General features: G+C 42.5%; 1 protein-coding gene across 23 annotated transcripts in view; it reads right to left on the reverse strand.

Annotated features, from left to right (window-relative positions):
• ANK2 (ankyrin 2) overlaps nt 1–24639 on the reverse strand; it is a 638506-nt gene that overhangs the window by 201643 nt on the left and 412224 nt on the right. For all 23 annotated transcript variants that reach the window (XM_075066172.1, XM_075066174.1, XM_075066175.1 and 20 more), the window contains 2 exons: nt 16067–16165; nt 13511–13609 (listed from right to left, as the gene is read on the reverse strand). In XM_075066172.1, coding sequence (XP_074922273.1) covers nt 13511–13609; nt 16067–16165 — 198 coding nt within the window. The remainder of the gene's footprint in view (nt 1–13510; nt 13610–16066; nt 16166–24639) is intronic.

Here is a 24639-nt window from a genome sequence, read left to right on the forward strand (position 1 = left end):
AACAAAATATGTTTTTGTAAAGAGTTTTAGTTTCAATGAATTGACATTTTCAGCACCAACTCTAAGTGTTGTAGCTTAGACCAATGGTTCTCAACTCATGGCCTGCATGCAGCCCAATTAGCACACAGCTGCAGTCCAGCTCAGCTGTATGCTAAAGGCCAGCCTGTATGGTGAGGTCCAGGTTCCTGGCTGCCTGGCGCGGTGGGGTCCAAACTGCCCCACTGCCCAGCGTGGCAGGGTCAGGGTCCAGGCTGCTAGTATGCCCCAAGAGGTCAGGGGCTCCTGGCCAGCCCCGCAAGGTCGGGGGTCTGGGTTCGGGTTACCGCTGCCCCATCACCCGACCCCAGGAGCCCAGGTAACACATTGTGAGCCGCATGAGAAATAAGTTGAGAAGCACTGTCTTAGACCCTCTGCTTCTAACCAGATGCTTCCGGGAAGTGGTGAGCCCTGCTACTCCTGGGTTGAAGGAAGAGGTCTCATATCATTCTCCTTGTCTCTAGGGGAAGGGACGGAAGCCCTTTCCACTGCCAGTCCAAGTGCAGTGCCAGGCCACAGGGCATCTATAATATGGTGTCAAGGGACCCAAACTGCCTTAATCTGTCCCTGTAAAAAATGAACCTTTTAACTAATAATATGTAGGTAAAGGTGTAACTACAAACCAGCATCTTTTCACAAGCATTTTTTCACGCAGCAGGTTAAATACTATGCTACTGTATATCTGAAGACTTGTTGAAGAATTCAGTTTTTAAAAAAATGTCACAGGACTCAATGAGGAAGCATCAGGGATGGTTACACGATGCTTCTCTATGGATTTCTATTGATCCTGTAAGCAATAACTTGGCACTTGCCCATGGTTTATTTTGAACTGTAAATCCAACCACAGCAGCAGTTTTAATCCTGCTGAGGCTGCAGCGGAGACCCCAGGGAGACACACTAAAACTGTCTGAGTGCCCCCTGTTATTCCTTAAGATCTTCCTGTTCAATTGAGATAGAGTCAACCGATCCCACGTTTCAGATTAGCATAGTAGTTATGCTGCTTTCTGAATATCTTAGCTATTTGCAGAATTGTATTAGGCTCACAGTCTTCCTGTGTAAATACTCTAACACTACTTGACAGTCACTATGGATTTGCCAACATGTGGTGCAAAATGGTTCATTCCAAAGACAAAATAATTGCTTCAAGAGTATGTTTATAAAGTCAGGGGGGGAAGTAACCTCTCAAAGAGAAGATTCAGGAGTATCACAGGCAGGAGAATCATCTAAACCATGTCTTCAGTTTGATGACAGAATTTAATATGGGCCTCCAGCAGGACCCTTAAATTTATCTCTGGGATATCATCTTAGGTTGGACATTTTGTACTCTCTTAAGGGGTTCCCTTGTCCTTATAAAGGATTCAGAGACCAGGACAGTCACGTCTCCAGTGCTTTTCATTGGAAGTATCACTATAAAGGTAGCAAACTTAGATGAGAATATGTCTAGAGTAATAGCTGATGTGAGTTCAAAGGAGACTGGGGACGGGCAGAATCTGGAGGCCTTTCAACAACAGGATCAGGCTCTGGAGAGAAACAATTTCCTTAATCCTCAGTTTCAGGATCTAAGTCACTCTAAATAATCTAGCGATTAGAGGGCAAGTTTCTGCCTTTAAATGGACCCCTGAGTGAACCATTGGCCACAACACAATATCATTCTGGGGTGCACTAACAGGAATGTCATATGTAAGATACGGGAGGTAACTGTCCCGCTGTACTCGACACTTCATCTGGAGATTGCCCAGTGCTGGGAGCCACACTTTAGGAAAAATGGGGACTAATCGGAGAAAATACAGGAGACAGCAACAAAAATTATAAAAGGTTTAGAAAACCTGGCCTATGAGAAAAGGTTTAAAAAAACTGGGCATGTTTAATCTTGAGAAAAGAAGATGACTGATGGGGGGTCCTGATAATAGATATATTAAGGGCTGTGATCATTTGTTCTCTGTGTTCACTGAAGGTAGGGCAAGAAGTAATGGGCTTACTCTGCAGCAAGGGAGATTTAGGTTGGCTATTAGGAAAAACTTTCTAACTATAAGGGTAGTTAAGCTCTGAAATACGGTCCCATGGGAAGTTGTGGAATTCCCATCATGAGAGATTTTTAGGAATGGGTTAGAAAAACACCTATCAGGGAAGGTCTAGGTTTATTTGGTCCTGCCTCAGTAACTTCCTGAGGACCCTTTCAAGCCTACATTTCTAAGATTCTACGAATTTAAATAATACTACTTGTCTGATTTTTTCCTTTACGTTCTGCTGAAGAAATTTTAAAATTTGAGGTGATGCTTTTTTCTATCAGATGAAGGGCTCCGAAATATGACAATTCCTTTGTAGCTACTACACACTATTTCCACTACTGGCTTTTTCTTACCTATTCATACCAGACACAAGTCTAAACTCTTCATTTTGATTCTGTATAATGATGTTAAGTATCATTAATTAACATCATGCATCCGACAAAGTGGGTATTCATCCACGAAAGCTCATGCTCCAATATGTCTGTTAGTTTATAAGGTGCCCCAGGACTCTTTGCTGCTTTTATAATGATGTTGAATTTCATCATTTTGAGACAAACTGTTTTCCCCTTTGAAGTATACGATGATCAAGATGAGCTCTCCAGTCCAGGAGACTGACATCTGTGGTTGTTGCTTCAGGGGAGTTTTCTCCAGCAAATTTATCTATCAGGACTACTGCAGTAGGGATATTGTCACAGTTAGTGGACTACTGGCCCCTCGCAGCAGACCCTGAATAAAATATGAGCATCCTGACAGAGGAGCTATGCCTGAAGACTTTTCTCATACATGTGAGCCCACAGGACTATCTTTCTGCAGGATACCAAGAGACCTAGAAGATAGGAGGCCCAGGAAGGCAATGGTCACCTTCAAGAACTTCTTTTTTCCCTCCTAAGAAGAAAGCATTTTGCTAATATCAGATTGAGAGAGAACCAGTAGGTGCACTGTAGATTCTGCTGTAGTCAGAACTCTGGTCTTGATAAACCAATAGGACCAGATACTGGAATAATGCAATAGCAAGTTAATCATTCCACTGACCTGCCAGGCTCTTTGGTGGGGTAAGGTGCTACTTAATCCATAATGGCTGCTAATGTGGGTGATTGTCAAGCATACTTTGCATCACACTGGAGCCAGAAATCATCCACAAATGAAGAAAGGAGAGAGATGTTTCCCTTTACATATTTGGGACTCCATACAGCAGAACAGAGCTTGGGTGGTCCCCTGTCAAGCCTAGAGGGCACTGTTTTATCAAGAAAAGAGTCCATTGTTAGATAGGCCCATCTACCCTTTTGTCACTTGTAGAAGGAATGCCCATTAGTTCAAATTGGTATTATTACATAAGTGACAATCAGAAAATTTTGTACATACAAGTAACACCTGCTGAAAATGTGTTCCTTGACGTTTAAAAGACTGGATACATAAAATTCAAATCTCTGTAACTCAGCCCATGTGGGGAACAATACGTGCCGACAATTGTAGCCATTTTAGAATCAGCTGCACTTTTCCACATGACTAATGCACAACATTATCCCCAATAAAAGCCCTTTGCCCAGCAGTTCATATTTTTTAAAAAATGTTTCCATTACGTAAACTTCAGATATAGAAATTTAAAGCCAGTTCCCCAGTGCACTGGCATCCAGGTCCTGCCTCTGAGAAGGCCCCTTGTATGGAGCAGGGTGTACATAGAGAAGGGTGAGGACTAACTTAGGACAGGGAGATGTGGATGTGTATCTGCTGTCTGACCCTCTGAGGTCAAGTGACATGATATGACCTAAGAGAATGTAGTGGGAGGCTTACAATAGTTTACCGATCAGAAGCACAATTGACTCAGACAGCTGTCACTTTTCATGGGTTATCTGCTGTGCCACCTGAAAAAAGACCAAGAAATGCTTCTAACACTTTCTCATAGGTAGGGCCCTACCAATTTCACAGTTGTGAAAAATATGTCATGGTCCGTGAAATAAGCCCTTCCCTATGAAAACTGATCTTGCTGTACTGCTGGGAGCGCCCCAGCCCGGGATGCTCCTAGCTGCACGTCCCGGGCAGTCTGGGGAGGAACAGGACTTGTCCATCCCCAGCACAGTCTCTCTTGGGGAGAGATCAGACCCACCTCTAAGTGCCTAACCCTGCTGCAGGAAGCTCTGGGGCTGGGCAGGAGCTCTGGAGGTTCCTGTAGTTGGAGGCAGCTTATGGAGGTGAGTCCAATCTCCCCCTGCTGCCGGAAGTGCCCAGCCAGGGGGCTCCTAGCTGTGAGTCCCTGCCTGGCTGTGGAGGAACAAGACTTGTCAATCCCCTGCACGGCCACTTTAGGGGGTGGGTGTCATGGATTCCCCGGGCGATGCTCTGGAACTGCTCCCCACAAAGCCAGGCAGGACTTTGGGAAGCCTCCTCTCTCTTGGAGCAGACTTGTTCAGGGCAAGAAGCTCACACGTCTTCACCTCCTGGGTCTCTCCTTGGAGCATTCAGCATCCTCTGCCCCTCTGTGAGCTTCCCACAGCGAGCCTGCCCCAGTGGGGTTCTGGGGAAGCCACAGGGTCCTGCACCCCCACTCTGCAGTCTCTCAGCCGCCAGTAAAAAGAGGTTATTCGATGACAGGAACAGTGGTCTAAAACAGGCTTGTAGATACAGTGAACCGGACCCCTCGGCCAGGTCCATTTTGGGGCAGTGAGCCAGCCCCAGTCTCGGCCCTCAGTTCAGCTCCAGACTAACAACCCCTCCAGCCAGCCCTCCTCTCTGCTCAGCTCCTTTCCCAGGCAGGAGGTCACCTGATCCCTTTGTCTCCAACACCTTCAATTGGCACCTTTGCAGAGGAGGGGCCCAGGCCATCAGTTGCTAGGAGACAGAGTGTCAGGCATTTAGGTGCACTGGCCCTTTGCTCTGCAGCAATCACACACCCTTATCCCACCACCTAGATATTAAGAACTGCATAGGGGACACTGAGGCTCCAACACAGTATTCAGAGCAACATTAAGAACATTCCTAGTTCGTCACAGTGGGGATCAGACCCACCTCCGGGCACCTTTCGGGTTGGGACCCCCAAAGTAACAACACTGTGAAATTTCAGATGTAAACATATGAAAATTTGAAATTGACCAATTTTACAATCCTCCAGCCATGAAATTGATCAAAATGGAAAGTGGTTTTGGTAGGGCCCTACTCATAGGTCTCAAAATCAGACGCTTGCAGATAGAAAGAGAGAGACAAACAATTACTGTGTTCAGTAATGACCCAAAGCACAAGAACAACTGAAGATAAGGAAGCAGAGTGAGGAAGTGCTCCAGTTGTGGAAGAAGCAAATTGGTGGGCAGTGTGGACGATTCTGTGAAATAGGTGGCCCATGATGTTTACATGGCTCTGAACCAAGAAGGATCTTGATTCAGCCATAAGCCAGGGCATTTTTTCTGAATTTAGAAGAGAATTCAATCTGATAAACCTTGAACTAGAGATTGGCTTTGTAGCTTTTCAAACTGCCACTTACGTGCGGGCCAACGAAAAGTGCAATTGTCTATGTCTGCAATTATTGTATTGCTATGTAAAAATTTCTGGTATAAACTCTTACATCCCCTACGTTATGCAAACTCTCTTTTTAGTTCAGATGAATTCAGCTACGTATCTGATCTCACCAGAGTTTCATTCTTTACTGGTACTGGATGCAAATTATTTGTGACAATAAAACAGGAAGATGCACCTTGTTATAACCAACCACTGTCTCCAACACCAGTCTGGGAATCAATGCAAAGTCAAAACATATTGTTAAGTTTTAAAATGCAGTCAAAGGACATGATCCAAGCCAATGGGAGTTTTTCTACTAGATTGAATAGAGTGGATCAGAAGTCATTAATTTCCCTCCCTGTGCAGTTACCTCATGAACTGAGGGGAAGTTGGAAGGATGGTTACTAAGTAATGTTGTGCCATTAAATGATGAACTATTGTCAATCTTTATGCTTACAAGGAAGAGCAGTAGGCAAGTATTACTGAGCTCACCAAGAGAAAGGAACGTGCATTACTAAAGATCACACCATCCCATAGCATATCAAGCAGAGAGTAGGCACATGTGATACATGTGAACGTCAGCAAGATGACTTCAAACTGACTGCAGGGGCAATATGATTACAAATCAAGATCATAGCCAGGAGGAAAAAAGTACATTTTTATGATTAAGAGCAAATGTATCATACTCTTGCACACTCTACTGACTGGATGGCACAAACTGGGCATAGTTTGGATTAGTAATTTTTGTATCTTAAATGATTGTATTTTAGAGCCACTCATTTTTGTATATACAGGACAGTATCTATTACTCTTCAAGTAATATGCATGGGTCAGATTGTAAACATTCCATTAATAAATCACTTCACAATTAGGCTTTTTATCAGAATAGAGGAGTACTTCCCTAAAATTAACAGGGATGATTATTAACTTTAAAGTAGCAGATTTTAAAATTGGAAGTTCTGCATAAAAATTCATGGGGGGGGGAAGAGTCTTGTAAGGCTGAAGGGCAAAGCAGAATAAAAACTTTAGATTCACAGACTCAGACTCAGAATCTCTGTCCCCCCTACCAGATGGGGGACAATAGATTGTGTTTCTGCCTTCCATGGTCACTATTTAAACAAAAATCCTCATTTTCCTGAGATATGCTCATTATTGCCTTATTCTAAGTTTAAGGAAATAACTACAGTATTTCAGATATCAATTCTGGCAAGTGGAAATTATTTTGATGGCAGCCACTCTATAAATCAAAGGAAAAAAGTACCAAAGAGAGTTGAGAAGTTCCTTTCTCTTGTTCCATCAGTCTATGTAGACGCCAGTGGGAAATTTTTATTGCTAAGGCAATTTTTATGGTATAGGAGTGTGTCTTTGACAGATATTGAAGTCTCTAAAGAGGAAGTTATGGAACAACTTGAGAAACTCAATGGCATTAAATCACTACAACTGGATCGTATTCACAGTGGTTTGAAGGAAATAAAGTGTGAAATAGCAGAGATGCTGAGAAGGACATGTAATACATCCTTAATAACAGTAACTGTTCCTGAAGACTAAGATGTTACTAGTGGTGTCTATTTTTAAAAATGAAGTCCAGGGGAAGTCTAAGAATGAGAGCCCCAGAATGTCAGCCACTACAGAGGCCTCATAACCTGGCTCTCTTTACTCACTGTATTCACTCCATTTATTTCTTGATTTGTCTTTTTCTGAATACGTCTATCAAAAACACTTTTCTAGTGACAAATTGTTCCATTGTCTTTTTAGCTCCCTCCTTTTTCTGTCTGTATTTCCTATTGGGAAGTTTAGATACATATCATTTGGCATACTCTTGGTACTATTCTCTCCAATCACCTGCTTTTCCATTCTCTACATGAACTATCTTATTTCCGCCCCACCACACACACACACAAAACTTACACTTTTAGCCAGAGAGATTTAGGTCTTTTATTAACTGTTTAGCTTCTTCTGTTTTATTTATATGTCAGTGTGTTTCTGAGAACCTCACAGCAATTTTGAGGAAAAGGGCAGTATTAATATCCCCATTTTATTAATGGGGAACTGAAGCACAGGACAATTAAGTGATTTGTCCAAGGTCTCACAGGAAGTCTATGACAAAGCTGGGAAGAGAACCCAAATCTTTTGAGTTCTAGTTCAGTGCTTAACCAAAAGATCATCCATCCGTTTTACCCACTTTCCAGGTGATACTTAAGTCTATTTTACACTAACTGCTTGAGGTATATACACACACACGCAATAAGAATTTGCTAGCCATGGGAAAGATCAATTACATCATCTATCCCATTTTATTCTTACTTTTTACTTTCCTACTGTGTAATTCTCAGCATTTTGTCTAGTCTGTTTTTAGATAATCAAGGAAATGATGTGCACACATGAGACAGTCAACCTCTAATTCAAACCAGTGGGACGCCTGTTAATGTAAGGGAAGATGGCAGGGGCATAAGGTGATGCACTAAAATGGTTTGAGTTCTTCCTGGAGGGGAACCCCCAATAAATAGTGATGGGAAACTCTTTAACTAGATCCCTTACTTGTGGTTCTCTCCAGTCCTTTTCAACATCTCCATGAAGCCACTTGGCGAACTGGTCAGATGACATGGCTTCAAGTATCAGCAACAAGCAGATGATAAGCAGCTGTACCTCTCCTTCACCACATCTGATCACCACTAAGATGGCCTGTGCTTGGATGAGATATGCTCATGGATATGGAACAGATGGCTGAAACCGAACGTGAGCAGGAAAGAGGTGATGCTGGTGGGCAGAGCTTGCTGCCACGGTGTAATCTCCTTTGGCTGAAGGTATACATCCAGAATTGGTCAATTTAGTTCATAGTTTAGGAATACTCTTGGATTGCTTGCTGATGTTGAGCTCTCACAAAGCAGCATCCATGAGTAATATTTTCTATCATCTCTGGTTGGCTAGGAGACACCATCTCATCTTGGCAGACAATGACCTGGCCTGAGTTATTCATGCTTTCATAGAACCACAGAAAAGTAAAACTGCAAGGGACCTCAAGATATCATCTATTCCATCTCCCCATACTCAGCAGCACTAAATACAACTTGGCCATTCTGTTCGTAAAAACCTTCAATGATGGGGATTCCACAGTCTCCCTTGGTAACTATCCTAATAGTTAACAAAGTTTTCCCTAATATTTCACCTAAATCTCCCTTGCTGCAAAATAAGCCTGTTACTTCTAGTCCTACCCTTGGGGGCCATGGGTCAACAACCGATCATCCTCTTTATAACAACCTATTGCATATTTAAAGACTTATCAGGTCCTCCTTCTCTTCTCTAGACTAAGCATGCCCAATACTTTCATCCTGTTCTCAAAGGTCATGTTGTCTCATGCATCTAAAGCTCTAATTTTTGTTGCTCTCCTCTGGATCCCCTCTAGTGTGTCCCTAACTTTTTTAAAGTGTGATGCCCAAAACTGGACACACTACTCCCTCTCAGGCCTCACCAGTACCAAGTATTGATTCTGTAAGGCACTCAGATACAACAATGATCAGTGCAGTATAAGAACCTATAGAAAAGAGAAGAGGAAGGTATGGCTCTTAATCTTTTAATGCCATTAACTTTCTTTCTATGAAGATTTGATTGGTTAATGATAACTAGCCTCCAAATTAGTTCATGATTAAGGCTGTGTTTCTGTCACAGAGGTCACGGATTCCATGACTTTACGTGATCTCCATGACTTTTGCAGCAGCCGGTGAGGCTGGCTGAGGGGTTTTCCGAACACTTGGGCAGTCCCTGGGCCAGCAGCAGTTTGAGTATGGGAATGGTCTCAAGGCTGAGGCAGGGGGTTGGGGTGCAGGGCGCCACTTACCTGGAAGGTGAAGGGGCTCACCAGAAGCAGCCTGCATGACCCTGCAATTCCTGACCTAGGTGGAGGGGATGGGGGCTCTGGGTACGGTCCTTGCTTGCAGGCACCACCCCTGCAGCTCCCATTGGCTGCGGTTCCTGGCCAATGGGAGCTGTAGACCCGTGCTCAGCGCCCCCTGGCCTTCCCTTCCCCTAGGAGCTGCAGAGACATGTAAAGCCGGGTAGGGAGCCTACTAGCCCTGCCAAATCTCCTTTCTCCCCTCCCACCCTCGCACCAGCAGGGGTACCGGGCAACCCCCCCCAGCACCCTTGGAGCACCCAGACCTCCCCCCCCTCTGAACACCAGGGGCACCGGCCCAAGTTTTAGTTACAGGTAAATAGTACAAGTCATGGACAGGTCATGGGCTGTGAATTTTTGTTTATTGCCTGTGGCCTGTTCATAAATTTTACTAAAAAAAACTATGATTAAAACGTAGCCTTATTCATGATCACTAGCCCGTGAATTCCTCCTCTGCTTATTACCTTTTCCTCTTTCTTAGTTTTGTCTGGTCTAGGGTTGCATTATCGCTTTGGTGCTGCTCTCACTTTTTCTCTAAGAGCTATCCTCCACAAAGCTGAAGACTGACTTCAGTGGTAAACGTCTTGTTGGACAGATTTTCCAGCAGATATCTTGGTAAAACAGCCCCTCTCACCACAATTATGAATGTTAAAACTATTGTTATATACAGAAGGGTTTCAGTGGGCAAGAGATGAGAGTATGTCAGATTGCCTGTCATAATCCTCTAAGTCAATTCCATTTGGATCAGAATTCAAGGAGCAAATGCTTGTTAGCAAGACTGGATACAATATCTGGAACATTCCGTGCTAACAATAAAAATGCAATGGCTGTTCTAAGCTTACTGTGAAAATGTTTACCCAATTTGGCAGAAAATACATTTTTTTTTCATATTAAAAAGTGTTCCTGATTATTAAAACAATTATATTTTCATGCTGATCTCTCTTAGCATTGCCGAAATCCTAATTTTAGAACCTACAGTTTATGAAAGTGTGTGATAATTATCCAATTAGGACTCTGTGAAAGCAACTAGTTCATTTCTTGAATTAGAGGAACAACATTATAGCATTTCTCAGCATTCAATTAAATGAAATTGAAGTATGGGGTGTAGCTGATAGTCAGCTGTCATGAGAGCTCCTTAGCAAAGAAGCTTTTGGGAAGAAAACAATAGAAACAAATACCTGATCTTTATGCGAGTGTTGTGAAGGTAGGGACAGAGCTATCCATTTTATAAATACATTGGTTAGTCTATTGCATTCTGCTTGCATCACCTGTCATTGCATGCTTCCAATCTCCTGCATTAGACAGGATATTAAACACAATGAAATGCCAGATCTCCAGGTCTAATCAAGCTGTGTTCAGTGCAGGACTTGGACAGTCAGGGGAAGATCCTGGAGCAAATCAAGGACTGGTTGGACCCTGGCATAATTTAGAGCTGCTTTAATTAACACTAGCTATGACAGACCCCTAACATTTACATGGCCACACTCACTGACACCTCTGACTCTACTATGCACCTCCCTGCCCACAAACATATCCTGTGCTGGAGCAAGGGGAAGCATGTGGCATAGAGGTAACTGTGCCAGCTTTATGCTTCCTGGGGTACTCACCTGGTAATCCCCATCTGCTTTGTTAAGGCAACTCTCTGACATCTTTGTCCCCATCCCCCTCACCTTGTGCAGCACAAATGAATGGAGGTGAGGGCCATTATCTAGCCCATGTTCACTCAGAGCAAAGCAGAATTTAACATGGCTTTAGTTTAACCTTCTGAAGTATGACTAATTTTTCTCATAGTCTTAGCTTGCAAAGCTACTGTACAAACATTACCAGTGGGCATCAAATGATCCAGCCATATTTTAAATCCAGCAGTAGAATTTAGCTTGGTGACCTCCTTCAGAGAATGCCACTGGCTCACTATACATTGCATAATGATCTGATGCATAAAGATGCCAGATTCTTTAACATACAATAGATCACTTTCCAACTGCCACCCCCCAAATTATGCATGTTTATGCTCAATGGTCTTTGTTAAAGAGTAGCATTTACCAACACATACCAAACAATGCTGTCTGAGATATTCATTATTTCCCTGTGTTTAGGATTCCAAACAATTGCAGTATCTGAAATATTGTGTTGTGATAACTTGGCAAATTGCTAAAAACAAGAACCATTAAGTGTATCTGTTTGTGGGGGTGGAGGTTCTTGGCTCTGAAAACAAACCATCTATATGGCTTGCGGTCTGTTCTTTTCTACTGAGAACCTAACACATGTTGTTTGCAAGTCTGAAACAGCAGTAATGAGACAGCTGTTGCTACTACAGCTTTGCACAAAGGTGGAGAGAAGTTTACCTTCAAGCACTTCACCACTGGTCAGTTTCTGTAATGACATCATTATGCTCTTTGGTACATTTTGAAAGAGTAGCCAACCTTCATGCCATAGAGATTAATAGGTCTTTTTTTATAACAGTTGGATTGCATTCCAAAATAACCTGCATTTCCCCAGATCAAACGTGCATGCCAAATCTTTCATTTAATCCCTACTATGTGAAGAATGAATACCGAGACCTATCATAATGGAAACTAATCCATCTACAAACTTTTTTAACCAACAGTTAACAATGAAAAGCGTTGCTTTTAGTCCTTGTGACTGAAAAGTAGGTGTTGGAGTTGTGATGCTGGCAGACCAGATTACAACTCATGCCAAGGCCCCTAGGCTTCAGAAAACACTGACAAATGCATAGCTGGAAACCAGTCTGGCTCACCTGTGTGTTAGTATTGTTAATATATATATTAGAGTTACAAGACTGCGTTCAGATTTTATGAAATGCTTGTGAGTTGCTGCATACATTAATCTCATTTATAATATCTGTATCCTATGTTATAAGGTAATATTTAAGCGTTTGCTATGAAACCCATAATCATGAGAAAAGCATTAGTATTTCACACGTGGTAGTTTTCCACAAGAGATGTCATCTCCTGCCCAACAAAAGAAGGCCCAGATACGCCACTGTGGAACACCAGAGGACAACAGCCTTTACTGATTCCCCCCACCCACCGACCCACTCATGAAGAGGAGGTGTGCAGGTGGGCCCATCCCATCAGCTTGAATTCTGGGGAAAGGGAATAAAAATCCTGGATAAGAGGGAACTAGGTTTCTTTATGCTACCTGGACTCTGAGGGGAGAAAATTTCTAAGCATAAGCAAGGGATCCCTGGCTGCTTAGTCTGCTTTAGCCCTAGAAAACATACAGAGCTTTCATATTATAGCAGCTTCTATTAACTTTTGGAATCTAAGATTGTAACCCATTTGTGTGTGTATGTTTACCTGCTTTAACCTTATACATAACTCACTTGTTTTTCTTAGTTAATAAACCTTTATTTAATGTATTATAGGACTGGCTAAAAGCACATTGTCTTTAGTGTAGGATCTAAGGTGCAATTTATCTGGGGTAAGTGACTGGTCCTTTGGGACTGGAACGAGCTTGAACACTGTTGTGATTTTTGGTGTAAGAGACCATCTATCACAAAGGCAAGATAATGTGGGTGGCAAGATAGACTGGAGTACCCCAGGGGACTGTCTGAGAGTACATGTTAAGGCTGTTATAATGCTTGAGGGGTTCACACTTGATTCTTGGTTGGTGAATCTAAGTATAGAACCCACAACCAGTTTGGGGTTTGTGCCCTGCTTCTTCACAGTCTGCCATGAGGTGCGTACTCTTGCTCGTGAGCCATTCCAGGCAGCTTGACAGGTAAGAATTTAAGACAAACATATTATTTTAAAACATCTTAGCATAGTGGGATTATTTGAGGCTCCTGATTTGCTAGAACACACAGGAAAAATTCTCCTTGGTGATCTCAGTCAACAACAATCCAAGTTTATGCATCACATAACCAACACACGACTTTATTCTATGCAGTTGGGTACTTAAAGTCACAGTCACATATTAAGGAATACCATCTATGACACAGGTCAAGGCTGGTTTGATTTCTCAGGATTAGGTGCAGGGGAAGCATGTATTGTGCCTGCCTATTGCCTTAAGTTTGTTTTACAAAACTTCAAATTATACGTACAACAGAGGGAAAACATCACCATACCTGAGACTGTGCATTAATATTGGCTCCTTCCTTAACCAGAATTTTGACAACTTCAGCCTGTCCGGCCAAGGATGCAATGTGCAGGGCTGTATTCCCTTTCTGTTATGTAAAAGAAATGATCCCTTATTAACAATCATTATGACATTCAAAACACAATACTACTTCCATGCATTACTTCATAAGACACTGTTCTACCTTATAGGATACATAGCATTGTGGACATTGCATGGGACAGAGCTGGGATATGCTGCCAAAGGGATTTTGTCATGTTAATTCCCCAGGATATATTCTTATAATTTTGGGGTGGAGTTCTGGAAAAGGGATTGGCTGGTGCATGGAACAAATTGCTGGTTTATTTCATGTTTGACAAAGAACTAGAGTAGATAGGTTTTTCCTTCAGCTCAGTGGATGTGCTCTCCACAAGGGAAAGCAGAGATTTAGGAGCTTTCTAAATCATCCCACATGACCCAATAAAGTGAGATCTCCTTGTACATGGCTGAAAGAACAGTCTGAATACTGAGTACTTTGCTGAAAGAACTAGGTTACCAGAGACAAAAACCACCTAAACATGAAAATAATGAGAAGAGAATTCACTCTGTTTTCTACTTGTTGGCACGTAGTAAAGTGTGCATAGGAAAGAACATGATTACTTGACAGTAACAGGGATGGAAGATGGGTTGAGGCAGCAGGCAAAGTGGGGAGGAAGCATTTCATATTGTCCTCAAGGGACTTCCACTGGCATTAATGGCACTGGAGAGAGCTCTTCTCAGCTGAAGGCAGAGTTGCAGTTATGTGGTGGGGGTGTGTGTGAGCAAAGGGGGCTTCCTGGAGAACTCATTTCCCTTCAATGGAACACAAATGGCTAAAGCAGTAGAGTGTTGCCGGAGATTTGAATTTCATTCCCAGCCCCACTGTGAGCCAAGGTGTTCCTGGGGGAGGCAGTATCCCACATCTAACAGACACTTCGCTGAACAGTTATGTTCTAATGTACTCTTAAAAGAGTCCCATCTATGCTAGAAAAAGCATGGTTCAATTTAAGGCTCATGGTCAGAAGGGTCGGTTAAAAAAAAAGATAAAATGAGGGAATCCTTAGGCCTCCATCAATGAGGTGACCAGAGGGGTAGGGAGAAGCAGTTGGAGTGAGGGCCTAGACATATTGTGATGAAGATTCTAGAAACATTATCCCGTATGTCACAACTCAATAGCCAAAACATATTGTAACATGGTTATTCACTTATCTCCATAATTTGCAGTGCCAGAGAATTCACTTTTTGCTGCAGAAAAACGCTCCAGAATTTCAGCTTTTGTTTTTCTTAAATTAAATTTCTAGCCCTAATAGTTGCAAAGATAACCATGGAAATATGAACCGAGCATAATCAATGCCCACCTGAGTCTGCAAAGAGCCAGAAACAACAGCTCTGAGAGGAGGGATCTTCCCCATTATCTCACTCAGGGCCCCATCAACTCTGTTATTGTACAGTTGTGGAAATGGCCATTTTTCCAAGAATCCCCAGAATTCACCATTATTACTGCAGAATGGATTATGGTTCTGCAGTCAGGTGCTCAGCACTGTTTACCTTCATTTTGTCCCGCTAGGACCTGCTTGCAGAGGAGTTACTGGGATTACAGTGTATGTTTCCCTCACTGTTCTACAGAACCAGGTAGGACAGGGGTCAGTGAGCCAGGGCTAGAGTTCAGCTTGCAGAAAAGGAGCAGGTGTAATCAGATGTGCAAGCTGGTCAGTTACGATGCTTAGAGAATAGAGCAGCTCCTGAGAACTGAGAAAATGAACTGTTGAAGCTGACTACAATGTCCCCCATTCTGTGGCATGCACTGGGCAGGGAAAAGAGCTTCTACTCCAGACCACCTAGACAACAACGTACGCTGAAGGCCATACAGCTCGGCTATCTACAGAGCACAGCTGAAAACCCTTCCTTAGTCATTACTGAGAATAATCATTGCTGAATTATACTATAGAAATTATTGCTGCAGAACGTGGTTCCATTGTAATACAGCATACATAGGGACCCGTATATATTACACATTTTCACTATTCTGAAATAGTCTACAATTGGTCAGTTATATTCTTTGTCTCTCTAATGAAAAATGCCACTAAAAAGGGTAAACTTTTTCATAATAGTGAAACTGTAAGGGCTCCCATTCTGCACATACCTCTCAGTCCCCATCTTCATTTACAACCGAGAAGCCTCAGCTGATTCATAGATTTTAATGCCAGAACAGACCATTGTGATCACCTAGCCTGATCTCTGTATAACACAGGCCACATAATTTCAACCCTATAATTTCTGTATTAAACTCATAAATTGAAGTCAATGAAGGTAAACTGATTTGCACCCGTGGAAGATCTTGTCCTGGTGGTTTAGGTTTATACTTTACCAAAGAGGTATTTATCTTAATATTGTATTCTTATATTGCAGTATTTTGCAAATTTCCTGAGTATTTACACTGCCCATTGGATAACAAGGGGAAATATTTACTTCTAGTTCTTTCATCTCTTTTCTCTGTAAATAAACTATATAAACATGCACATATTACCTTAGTAGCTGAATCCACTGCTGACCCTCTTTCCAGTAACTCCTGTACCAGTCCCACATGGCCTTCTTTGGCAGCCAGGTGTAGGGCATTGAGTCCATTCTGTAAGCAAAAGGGCATACCAGTCATAAATACCACATTTGTAAGATACATGTGCACACTTTCTCCAAGTAAAAGATGAAAATTAATGTCCAGAATATTGATTCACCTTTTAGTTATTTGTCTGCATAAGCCCAATATTTCTTACTGCTCTAGTTGAGCTCAAGAACTCTGTGACAAAGCTCCTCCAGTAACAACACTTCTCTCATGGCAACAAGGACATAATTACAAACCACATTTTGCAGCAGGAAAATCTCCTCTTTGCGAACTCTTTATTCACTAACAGGACTATGTTGTATACTTCTATGGCCCTTATTACCATACTGTCTGAGTCATCTCATTCTTTAATGCCCTGGTGTGGCTGTGGCAAGTCCATCCCTTCCCAGTGCCAACGAGAAGAGCTGGGGCTGGTGCCTGCAAGGGAGGGAGCAAGCAAGATGGAGGGAGGAGAGGGGGGAAGGGGCTGAGGAGGAGGGAGCAAGCCAAAGACAACCACAGCCAGCTGTGGCCACCCACATCGCCACACAGCAACCTGCGTTCATATACACACACATACCGCCCTCTTCCCCCAAATATCCTTCCTCCCACAGCTCCCCACTCAATCTGCCCCTGCCATAGTCCTCCAATCTGTTCCTCCCACAGCACCCGTCCAACTCTCCCACCTCCTGTTTAAACCCGTCCAACTCCCTGCAACCCTGTCCCCAAATAAACACACCATAGCCCCCAAGCCATAAGCAAAACCAAACGCCACAAAACCTCCTCCTGCCACAGATCCCCACTCATCTCCCCACCATCCCAACCCCCATCTCCCCAAATAAACCCACCCCGTGGCTCAAGCCCCAAATATATGCCCCCCCATAAAACAGCCTCCCAAACCCCACATCTCACCCCCAAACCTTCCCCTTAAATTGCAAACCTATTTTTCACAGTCCTGTGATGATCTTCACAGTACATCAGCCAAGTGACAGATAAATACTACCACTTTCCCCAAGCACTCTGCTGTTTTTGCCATATTGCAAGTATCATAAATGACACAGTCTGCAGCCAGTTGAGAGTTATACAACATTCATCACACGTCTTGTTTCTAAGCAGGTTGGAGGCGCTAAAGGTTTGGAATGAACGAACAAACAGCTTTCTGGTCTTTATTCGTTCATCATCACAGACAGCTCAAGTCTGCAATTCCCAGTGGAATCTGACAGCACTCAGCTCCTGAGAGGAGACACTTAATGGCATTAGGTCTAGTGGCTATAAAGGAGAAAGAGCTAGATTCATTTCTGAAGTAACACCACTAGATGTTGTGTTCAGGTGAGTAAGGTGAGAAGATTTTGAGATTATATTCAGTGGAGTTATAGCAGGAATGAATCTGGCCCATTGTACTGATTTTAAACTCTGGAAATTTACCCAGTACATTTGTAATGCTTGCTGGCTTTGTACGAGTCTCATTAATTCTTTTAGCACACTGAAACATACTGTCCTGCACTGAAAATCAGAAGGAGCTACACTAAATTGATCTTCAGACTTGATAGATGTGTTTACTTAACTCACATTCAGCAGCAGGTACCATGCCTGCTTATTAAACTGTGACAAGCTTCTGTCACAAAGTTGATTATATTCTTTCTGCCACTACTGGGTATCATGTGACCATATTATTTCCTACAGTGATGTAAAGTTTTGAAAATCATATTCTGTAAGTAGGCAGGTATAGTGTTGTTCTAACTATTTTAGGTCAGATAATTATACTTGGGTATGATCCCACAGACTCAGAATCAATAGGACTCTATATGCAGGAATGGAAAGTGAGATTTTTGTCCCTTACAGTTATGTACTGTTTTATCACAATGAAAGATTTAGTATATGGACAATGACTAACACACTAGAATCCTTACATAGTGAAAAAAAGAGTGAAGTAGTAGGACAAAGGGAATGTGATGCGAGTGCTTGTGACATACATCCACACATGCCTGTGACTGCAAATAGCAAGGAACAAGATATCCTATATTTTAATATTCTGTAGAGTAGAAGGACAGCAGCTTCACCACACAAAAAGCTATTCCATTCTACATTAAAATATTTTAATGTTTACCTTGATACATGCCTAATGATATCATATGAGGTACTCCAGCCCCAATACAATTAATAGCTTACTATGCGAAATCTAATTGAAATGTATAGGATTTTGCATAATATTTATTTAAAATGTTTGCAATATAAAATGCTTTATTAAGGGCCAGTGAAAAGATTACAGAAAGACTACGCAGTATCTGCTGTACAAATCTGAATAGCTCGATTGTTTCTGTTCTTTTTTTTTTTTTTAACTAAAATATCAGAAGAAAGCACTGCATCCTTTGTAGTAGGACCTGTACAACCGTACACTTTTAAATTGAACTTTGTTCCTCCCCATCCAGAGTCAATGTTGTAATTATTCTCCTGCCCGCAGGACTTATTCCTGGTATTTCTTATGATGGAACATCTGTAAATCCAAGTGGCTCACCTGCTCCTGTCAGCTGAATTCCAGCATGCTGGAGCAACAATGTTTTATGAAACTGCCAAAAAAAAAAAGTGGATGGGATTTTGTTTAAACTAGTCATATGCTAAACAACATGTGAAAGCAGAAGGAGTTCTGTCTTAATCCTGAAAGTAAGCACACAGCATAATTACCTCTTTCCTGGGGTTTGGCTTCATTGCTAACTCTCACAATAATTAAAGAACATAACCCAAAGCCTTCTCCTCAAGCTTGCCTGTACAAGGGTTTCCCTGCAGAGATCCCCTCTATCCTAGATTCTAGTTCCCTCTATTGATAAGAAAGACGTTTCAACCCCTTATCGCCTGCTGAGTTTGCAAGAGTACTATTCAGCAGTGATTACTTACATAATTTCCCTACATCCACAAAGGAGCACATGCATTTCTATGAAAGGCCTAGAAATTGGCAACCTGTTCCAACACTTAGCCAAGATGTCAAGGAGTGTGGGGGAGTCACGGCCCTGCAACCCCCTCCTTCCTGCGATACACTGTGAATCTCAGCCAGCCAGTAAAACAACAGGAACACAGTCGCAAGCAGGGCTTGTAGGTACAACCAGGACCCCTCAGCCAGGTCCTTCTGGGGGGCAAGGATCTTAGACCCCAGACTTGGGGTTCCCTGCCTCTTCCCAGCCATCCCAAAACTGAAACCAAAACCCCTCCAGCAGGCTCTCTCCCCCTCCTTCTCTCCTCCTCTCTCTTTGTAAAGTTTCCCAGGCAAAGGTGTTGCCTCATCTCACCCCACCCCGCTTCCTGGCTCAGTTTACAGGTTCAGGTACCGTCCCTCACCTAGAGTCATCCCCTGCTCTCCCTTCCCCCTATGCAAACAGTCCCAGTAAAACTAAACAACATTCCCAGGTCAATCTGCCCCACTTCCTACTGCGTCACATCAGTGCTGTTTTGTTTTGTTTTTTAATAAGATTGGTTCTGAAGTCTCAACTTTTGGCTGGAAACGGTCCCCACCAAAGTCAATGGCAGTAGAATTGGTCCCTTGTATAATATGTTTTACCCTTCAAATTAAAGGATTGTTGATGCAAGCATTCTTCATAGCTGGTCTTAGGCTTCATCTGAACTAGCACTTCACTCAGTGATGGTCTAATGCCAGTACAACTCCAACTGGCATTGGCAAACTAGAAGCACTGGTGTAGATGAGGGACAGGTAGTTTAACTAACACTGCACCATGATCAGTGGAACTGGAGACAGAGGGTTCATGTTCCCTGGAGAGATTGTTACGGACAAGACTTGGGAATGGATGGTTAGGTTGGAAGCAACTTAGCCACATGGGCAGAGCAGTGCACAGGATTTAATAAAGTTCCCTGTTCAACTTAACCTCCATTTGGCATCATTCTTTACTAATAAAACAATCATGTCTCAGAGCAACTATGACGGGTTGCTTGATAAGTCTAGAAGGTCCGGCTCTTCTTCTGATGAAGATGGTTTACTGACAGGTGTAACCAAAATCAAAACTTACATTCTATGAAACAAAAAGTTTGAATGAAGTGTAGAAAACATCCTTACATTTAGGAATATTTGCATAGGCAAATATTTAGGCAAATGTCTGCTAAGGAATAATCACTTTTTTGGCTCATTTCAAACTGAAAGTACACATTTCGCTTTAGGTCTTTCATGACAGTAGAAAACAGATGTGTAGCTCAATAGACTTACCCCTTTCATTTCCTGACATGCTACAAAATGAACACTTGTAACTCTCACTAACTTTAGTCGGTGATGCTCAGGCTCTTTTGGGCCCCTATTACTGCCTAGTGCTGCCTCAGGACACTCAGTGCTTGTCTGCATGGAGACAGTGCGTGGCCAGCCAGGGTGTGATTCTACAGCACACTTACTTGCTAAGCACTACATTGCTGTGTGGACCTGCTACTGTGCACTAAAAGTTCTGTAATACACTTTGGCATACTCCTGTCTCAAACAGCACCTATGAAATTGTTAGTGTGTGGTAACAGGGTCCATGTAGCCAGCTAGTGTGCCACACACTAAGTCTCTTGGTAGACAAACTCTCAAAGTCAGAATCAGTCAAAGGCTGAAAGGATTTGTGGAAAAAGCCTCAGTGAAGTCAAAGAAAGAGACAAGGTTGGTGAAAGAGAGAGAAGTTGGGCCAATAAAAAAAAAAAAACACTCACCCACCATGTCTCTCTAATATTACCCTGGGACCAACACAGCTATAAAAACATTGCAAACAACAATGAACCTATCATCTATTTTCAAAACCAAAACATTTTGATCATTTAAGATGTTCTAATTTAACTTTAAATGTAATGCAGTTCATTCTGGTTGTCTTTGCTGGGTATGATATTAATAGGCTTTTAGTACTACTGTAGTTCTGTTGGTTCCGATAGAACAGGGCAGGACAAATCACCTGGTAAACATAGTCCATATGAAAATTGCTTTATATTTTCCAAAGAGAAAGAAACTTCGTAAGATTTTCAGCAGAGGTAGAAATATTTAGCTGTCAGAGCACAGAGCTAGGAGTTTGTTTTTGTTTTTTTGCATTTCCAGCTCTAACCACTGATATTCTTAGACCTATGACAAGTCTGTTAATTTTTCTGTACCTCAGTTACTCCATCTGTAAAATATAGAGAATAACATGCCATAAGATGTTTGGGAATCTTGCTTAGTTAATTTATAAAATACTCGAGATCCTCGAAATAATATTGTTAAAGAAAGTCACAGTATAATTATTCATGTGCACAAAAGACACTGATAAGCATTGTTTTGGCTTGGTCACTTATGAACCAGAGGGATTTTGGCTGGATGGATCTTGGTTCCACCCCAGACAAACTCTCCTTTTGTGGAAAAAAAAGTGTGAAAATTAAAAGGCAATGTCTCACTCTGTTACAATTCAAGCTTCAGCCTGGGATGGCAAAAGAGAATGCAAGACGTATGCCTAATTCAACACTATGTGTTACTCCTGTTTATTTCATTGTAATTCTATTGCAATCTATGGAGTTATGCCGATACAAAACTAGAATGACAAAGTGAAGAATCAGGCCCAATTTGTCACTGACTTCCATCCTGTTCAACCCTGCTGTAGTTAGATAGGTCCAATGGGGTGTAAGTCAGTGGAGAATTTGACCCATGCACTGAAGCTTGAAGCCATGTGCATACGAGATTGTGTACTATGAGGGCAATTCTAAAGAAGTTGTAAACACAGTGGAAAATAAGAGCCTGTTGTGGCTCATCCTGCATGCGGATGCCGCACTCCATTCAAAGCTGTGGCTGAGTGAAGAGTGTCGCTGCATCTCACCACCTATGGCTAACTAGCTACAGCATAATTCTTATTGTGACAAAGTTCTGTCCTTGACTCTGTGGGTCCTGCGTTTCCTGGCAGATTTTTGCCAGCCTCAGAGACTCACTGTGATCCTCCACATAGCCCTTCTCTCTCCAGAGGTAAGGGTCACAGCTTACTGAGCCATTTTCATCATAAGCCAACAACAACCACCCTCCCTCGCACAGCATCTGTTGTCTCCCAGTCTCAGTGATTAATCAGGGAGCGGAGGGGGGAGTCCGGGCCCGCCCTCTACTCCGGGACCCTAAAATTAGCAGCTATGGTAATTGACATTTTGGAAATAGGATGTGCACAATTCCCTGGGCCACTTCCCCACAGCAGCCCCCACTCAATATCTCCTTCACCATTACCTCAGGGCCTCCTTCCTTACACCTGATATGGAGTCATACTGCTTCATTCTTCCAACAGTGCGGCTCCCTCCTACAGCTCCTGACACCCATACCTCACTAACTAACTGGGAGGCTTGTAACTAGTTCCAGCCAGCCCTTGATTGGCTTCAGGTGTCCCAATCTATCTATCTATCTCCACTGCCATCTAGAAGGATCTTAATTGGCCCCAGGTGTCTTGATTAACCTGGAGCAACTGCCATTTGGTTACCATGGTACCAGGGATTTGTTTAGCCTGGGGCTAACATACCTGTTCCTCACTACTTTACTGTAGACATCTGGTCTTGCCCCATCACATTATTAAAGTTAATGAGTTTGATCTCTAACGATGATAGACAGAAACATCAGCTTGCTCACAAATACACCTGGTGACTTCATGAAAAACTTTACATTCTGGGACAAAACTGAATAGACTACAAATGCATTTCCACCCATGAACAAAGCCACACGGAGTTAGGGAAGTGAAAACGGCATGAAGTGTGCTGAAGTTCTCCCTCTAGGGGAAAAGCTCAAGCAGAGGCACAGCGTAGACAGGAGCACATGACTTCCCACCCGCAAGAGTCCCCTGGATTCTCCCCAAAAAATATCTTAAAGAAATAAAGGAGAAAATCTATTAAAAAAAAAAAGGGGGGGGGGCTTGTGTGAGGTTGTGAAAGTGCAGACATCTCCCTTCTAATCCTTTCACAGCCTGTGAATTCGTGAAGCTATGTGAACTTACTGACTTACCACTCACACACAACACTACCACTATCACCACTTTTGTTATGCTGGAGGGTGGCTGGCTCTCAGTAAGTGTGTGTTTGATATATGGGCTGTGCTGGTGGGTTTGAAAGTTCCCTTCAATTCAGAATAAATGAGGGAGCAATTAAATGCCTCTTTGCTTAGTAATAGCTGAAACAACATAAGCCACAACACAAATCACTGACCTGCGTGGCAAGGCAGGTGTAGGAATTGAACCATATGGTATAAAGGGGTTTTCTCTGGGTTTGAATGCAAAGGCAGGGGCAGGACATTGTTTTGTGCAGTTGTGAGAGTCAGAAGCAGCGAGAGATGGCAGCAGGACAAGCAGTTAACAAGACCTGCACTGGTAACATGGCCTTGAAAGAAAAAGCTTTTTGGCAGGGCCAGCTCCAGGCACCAACACACCAAGCAGGTGCTTGGGGCGGCCAAGGGAAAGGGACAGCACACCTGGCTCTCCAGCGGCAGGTCCCTCAGTTCCTCTCGGATGGAAGGACCCGCCGCGAAAGAATAAAGTGGCAGCAGTAGAGCGGCCGCCAAAGTGCTGCCAATCGCGGCTTTTTTTTTTCTCCACACCACTTGGGGCGGCAAAAATGCTGGAGCCTGCCCTGTTTTTTGGACAGAGTACTGGCTAGGAAAAGACAATACTGTGAGCAAAGAAACTGTCTCTTTTGATTCCAATTATGTTCAGGGAATCAGGACTTTGTGTGCATTCTTTGAAAATAAACAGGATTGCATGCAAGAAGGATCTGACTATCATAAATTTCTTCTAACAGCATCAACCTGCAAGGTCTCGAATATTGGCTAACTGCTCAGGCTAAAACCAGGTATTATTCTTATATATATTCCATCTTGAATTATCATCTCTTTTAAAGAATGTCAAGCAACTGATACACCCTCAGCACCTACAGATTGTATAGTTTTTGTCTTTTGATAGAATTGTCCTATGTCAAGATAACTGATGTGCCATTCAAACTTATGTTGTAAAATTACAGCCCCATCTATAAATAATTCTTTTTGATATTCAGTATTTTTAACATTCATTCATATATCTCAAATGCAAGGCATCTGTATAAATCAAGTGTGACTCCAGTTAAGACTGAGATGGTCTCAAAATCCTACAGAGTTCATTGTTGAAAGAATTTATAAAAATGTTTTAAAATGTATTATTAATGTGTATGGGGAAATAGTTATCTATAAACTGAACCATACACAAATTCAAAATAGTAACAATTCAAAGTTGCCATTGAGAGGATGTGATGTCATTTTATGCTAGGATGCTGGGCAGAGAACGAAAGTTCTTCTTTTGACTCACTATCATGGTCAGATCAAGTTGGTGATATTAACTTCAACTCAGAATTATGGAAGTTTTCTGAGCCTTTTGTAGCCTATAGGACTAACCTGCTTGCTTGCATATCTATATATCTACATATAGATATCTTTTCTTATAGTTTAAGTACTTGGTTTATTGTAATAGGTTTATTCTGAGGCAAATCTACCTGAAAGTCAATGTGGTTTCTGACCTGGCCAG

Source organism: Chelonoidis abingdonii, chromosome 5, assembly GCF_003597395.2.
Source record: "Chelonoidis abingdonii isolate Lonesome George chromosome 5, CheloAbing_2.0, whole genome shotgun sequence".
In the NCBI taxonomy this organism is placed as follows: domain Eukaryota; kingdom Metazoa; phylum Chordata; order Testudines; family Testudinidae; genus Chelonoidis; species Chelonoidis abingdonii.